Raw genomic sequence first — 4,664 nt, forward strand, 5'->3', positions numbered from 1 at the left:
TCTTTGTTATGGTTAATTGTAATGTGTGTTTTCTGTTTGCATTCTCTGTCACATGGTGTCTCAGTTTTTCAAGAGCCTGAAAGAGTCTGGTCTCCCCTGTTCTTTGGTTTATTCACGCATAATTTTCTTAGGAGCAATAGATTCAACAGATGTAACATTTATATAATATATTTACTTGCATTGGACAATATCATGAAACTTCTTCTTTCCTTTGGGCTTTTTCTTTCAGGGGTCGCCACAGTGAATCAATTGCCTCCATCTAACCCTGTCTTCTGCATCCTCTCACACCAACTACCTTCATGTCCTGTTTAACCACATCCATCAACCTCCTCTTTGGTTTTTCTCTAAGCCTCCTGCCTGGCAGTGGCAAACTCAGCATCCTTTTACCAATATATTCACCCCCACTCCTCTGTACATGTCTGAACAATCTCAGTCTGGCCTCTCTGACTTTATCTCCAAAGCTTCTAGCATGTGCTGTCCCTCTGATGTACTCATTCCCGATCCTATCCATCCTGGTCATTCCCAAAGAGAACCTCAGCATCTTCAGTTCTGCTACTTCCAGCTCTGCCTCATGTATTTTCCTCAGGAGCACTGTCTACAGACCAAACAACATCGCTGGTCTCAACAGTTTTGCAAATCTTTCCTTTTATTTTAGCTGAAACTCTTCTATCACACATCACACCTGACACTTCTCCAGCCGTTCCAGCCTGCCTGTACACGCTTCTTCACCTCTTTTGCACACTCTCCATTGCTCTGGACTGTTGACCCTAAGTACTTAAAATCCTCCACCTTCTTGATCCCTGTAACCTCACTCTCCCACTTGGGTCCCTGTCATTTACACACAGATCGTCCGTCTCGTGGTGGCTAACCTTCATTGCGCTCCTTTCCAGGGCAAACCTCCTTGCCTCTAGCTTCACCTCCACCTGTTCCCTGCTCTCACTACAGATCACATTGTCATCTGCAAACATCACAGTCCATGGAGACTCCTGTGTAACCTCGTCTGTCATCCTGTCCATCACCATCGCAAACAAGAAGGGGCTCAGAGCTGATCCCTGATGTAGCCCCACCCTGGCGGTGGGGCTACCTCCCTGCCACTCCAGACTTCTTCATACAAAACCACAGTTCCTCTCTGGGCACCCTGTCATAAGCTTTCTCCAGATCTACAAAGACACAATCCAGCTCCTTCTGGCCTTCTCTGTACTTCTCTATGGACATCCTCAAAGCAAATATTGCATCTGTTGTCCTCTTTCTTGGCATGAAACCATACTGCTGCTCACAGATGTTCACCTCTGTCCTTGGCCTAGCTTCAACTACTCTTTCCCATGGCTTCATCGTGGGGCTCATCAGCTTTATTCCTCTGTAGTTGCTACAACTCTGCACATCTCCGTTGTTCTTAAAGATGGGCACCAGCACACTTCTCCATTCCTCGGGTATCTTCTCACTATCTACTACGAGGGGGTACCTAAAAATTCCCGGTATTTGGTCAGAAAACAATAATAATGATGAGTTCCGACTTCTGGCTGTCAGATGTGCTGCAGGTAAGCCTCCTGCACATCTGTGAGAAATCTGAGCTCCGAGAGTTACACTGACGCCTGTCAGGAGCTATTTATAGTAACAGAGTGCAGAGGCGGTCTGCGATTTTTTTCCAAAATTGTGACATTGACTAGGTAGCCAGAGTAGCCCATAAACATTAAATTCTGCTTTTTGCTGGGAAAAAAACAGCAGCAGAAACACTCACCTTGTTGCAGCAAGCCTACAAGGATGATGCTCTGGGGAAGACTCAGGTCCATGAGTGGTTCAGGCGGTTTGAGAAGGGCCAGATGTCCACGCGTCAGGTCCGCTCAGCCGTGAAAACAATGCTGATATAGCCGAGTGGTGTCAGAAGTGGGATGATATAAACATTAACTTAAAAACTAAACAATAACAACGCCAGCTGGTATAACCAGCAACTAAACTAAAATAGCCCCGCAGTTAAATAAGGCAGCACAAGTAGGTGGACTGAAGAGGACAGAGGCAATTTAGAAAAAAATATAACCTTTATTTTATAGTGTATTAATCAAATAAGACCTTTCCGGTTGGTTTAAAATATTTTCCACCCAAACACTTTCACACAACACTTAGGCTGAATCCCATTTCACCCCTTAGCCCTTCCCCTTGGCCCTTCCCCTTAGCCCTCCCCCTATGAAACGGAGTGCTAAGGGGTAGGGGAGAAAGTCAACCCCTCCGAATTGGGACACCCCTCCGACAATCGCGAACGTCATCAGTAGTCGCCGCTGCCGATGACGTAGGCAGATGCGACAATAGTTTTCCAAAGACTCGAGAAATCATGCCGTCGTCGGCTGGAGTAATCGCCGTTGCGTGGGCCATCGGGCTGTTTTCACAGTTGTCCGCTGCCAATCGGAGGAATGAAAGAAGAAGGAGATACCTTCGACGGCTGGGAATGCTGGTGGAGTGTGCTATGGTATGCACAATGTCAGTGAGAACATCATTCGTGCCAAAACAAACAACTGTCTGCCGTTAGTAGACGCCAGTGGGCTGCGCTCAAAAGCCTGGTAATGAAGTGATAGTATCTGTCACGTCGCATTGTACCGTGTGTGATACAAATGTAATACGCTCACTGATCTGTGTGCAGGTGTGATAACATGGAGCATGAATGCATTGTTGCTATCAATGCGTGACATTATTGGGCAGGGGAAAAGGCAAATGTCCCCCACATAAAACTATAGTGAAATCCCTCTGACACTAATGATATGAACATATGTCTGTTGCCAGGCTGGTCACCCTACGGCATATTGCAAACTGAACCACAACGTGCCCATCCTGCGACTGTGGTTCAATGTGGAGGCAGAGCTGAAGCAGGACTTTCGCCTCAGCAGAAGAGCAATGAACAGTCTGCAGAGGCTGCTACAGCGCGATCAGGACCATGGCTGGGGAATTCAGCTAGAAGTACTCATCTATGTTTTCTGGCTGGCCCATGGACTGTCCTATCGCGTTGTATGTCGTGTGTTCAATGTGCCCAAGTCCACAGTCCACCGCATCATCCACAAAATAGCACAGGCTATATGGATCCAGCTCAAGAATTACATCGCCTTCCCTCAGACAGGACAGCTTCATGCAGTCGGACAAGGATTTGCGGACCTATCAGGGACCCCTGCATTCCACAATGTAGTGGGTGCAATAGATGGAACACACATCAGGATACAACCACCAGCACGGTACCACATGGACTACTTAAATTACAAAGGATTCCATTCCATAAACATGCAGGCAATATGTGACTCCAGTGGAAGATTCCTGGACATCTTTGTTGGCTACCCGGGGTCAGTTCATGACACCCGTGTACTGAAGAACAGCAGCTTTTACAGAGCGAGACGGTACCCTCCCACAGGCTACATTCTTCTAGGAGATGGTGGCTATCCATGTTTGGACACACCAGTCTGTCTGATAACACCGTACAAAGAGCCAGTGAATGGACCAATACAGGGGCGATTCAATCATCATCACTCCAAAGGACGCAGCATAATAGAAAGGGCCTTTGGAATGATGAAAACCAGATGGAGGTGCACTCTCTTCAAAGCCTCGGAGGTCAAACCAACATTTGCACCTCAGGTTATTGCGTCCTGTGCCTTCCTGCACAATGTGTGTCTGGACAGTGGGGATGTGCTGGAGCCAGATGAAGATGCTGCACAGGACATGCTGGACCCCCAACCTCCAAGGGAACCCCTGGCAGCTGATGAGAGGTCTGGCAATTCAACAAGAGACCACCTGGCCTCTCTGATCTCGGGCAATGTGTAGGCCCCATGAGGATGCTGACTGATCCAGATATGGACAATGTACAGACTTTTTTTGCTGTGCGTGTTTTGAGTTTCTCCTTTCCACAGTCGCTTATGCTTGCCCATGTGGATGTGTTGGGTTTTCTCTGTAAAAGCTTCTGGAAACGACCATGTTGTAATTGGCACTTCATTAAAAGATGCTGAATATGACTTGAATTGAATTGCCACCGCAGGAATGTGTGTTTGAATATGTGCCCAATCCAGAAATAATGTGCATATTCTTCGTCACCGTACCCCAGGGATATGTCAGGTTTTTGTCCTAATAAATCCATTGAAATTATTATCTGTAACCATTATCTGTGTCAGGTGGTGTTAATATGTAGCTGGTGTGATAGTCATGTTCAGAAACTTGTTGTAGAAAACAATATTGCACTGTATTTGGTAGGTGACATCACATTCAACAGCATTTCTGCACTGGTTCCAAAATGATATTCAGGAGCTGCATTCACAAACGAAAAACAACAGCCACATGTGCCTTTGAGGTAGACAGAATACAGACACGGGACAGCACATGGAAGTGTAACCTCAATTGGTCCTGACAACAACTTCTCATATGTCAACATCGGACAGTGCAAACATAATCACAGGCAGAAGTGTGTTAAGGGAGCATTAACTGAATAAATAAAGGAAATAATAAATGAATGACTACATAAACTTAAATTTTATCAATTAGTTTCTCAAACAAACTTAAAAAGCGCTCTGTATTCCTCTGAGTGTCCTCATGTCTCTTCTGCTCCTTCTCACTCTCCTGTTCAAGGAAATCCATCAGATGGTTGAGCTTTCTCTTCTTTTTTCTGGGTGAAGGGGCTGGGGACGTGTCCACAAGGGCAT

At 46.2% G+C, this 4,664-nt stretch overlaps 1 protein-coding gene across 1 annotated transcript; it reads left to right on the forward strand.

The window, feature by feature from the left end:
- The first annotated feature begins 2,326 nt into the window (after positions 1 to 2,326).
- LOC115408725 (putative nuclease HARBI1) lies at positions 2,327 to 3,795 on the forward strand. Its single transcript, XM_030119628.1, has 2 exons — positions 2,327 to 2,461; positions 2,773 to 3,795. Exons 1-2 carry the CDS (start codon positions 2,327 to 2,329, stop codon positions 3,793 to 3,795), a joined length of 1,158 nt encoding a protein of 385 aa, XP_029975488.1.
- Positions 3,796 to 4,664: the final 869 nt, after the last annotated feature.

Source organism: Salarias fasciatus, chromosome 20 (assembly GCF_902148845.1).
Source record: "Salarias fasciatus chromosome 20, fSalaFa1.1, whole genome shotgun sequence".
Lineage (NCBI taxonomy): Eukaryota > Metazoa > Chordata > Actinopteri > Blenniiformes > Blenniidae > Salarias > Salarias fasciatus.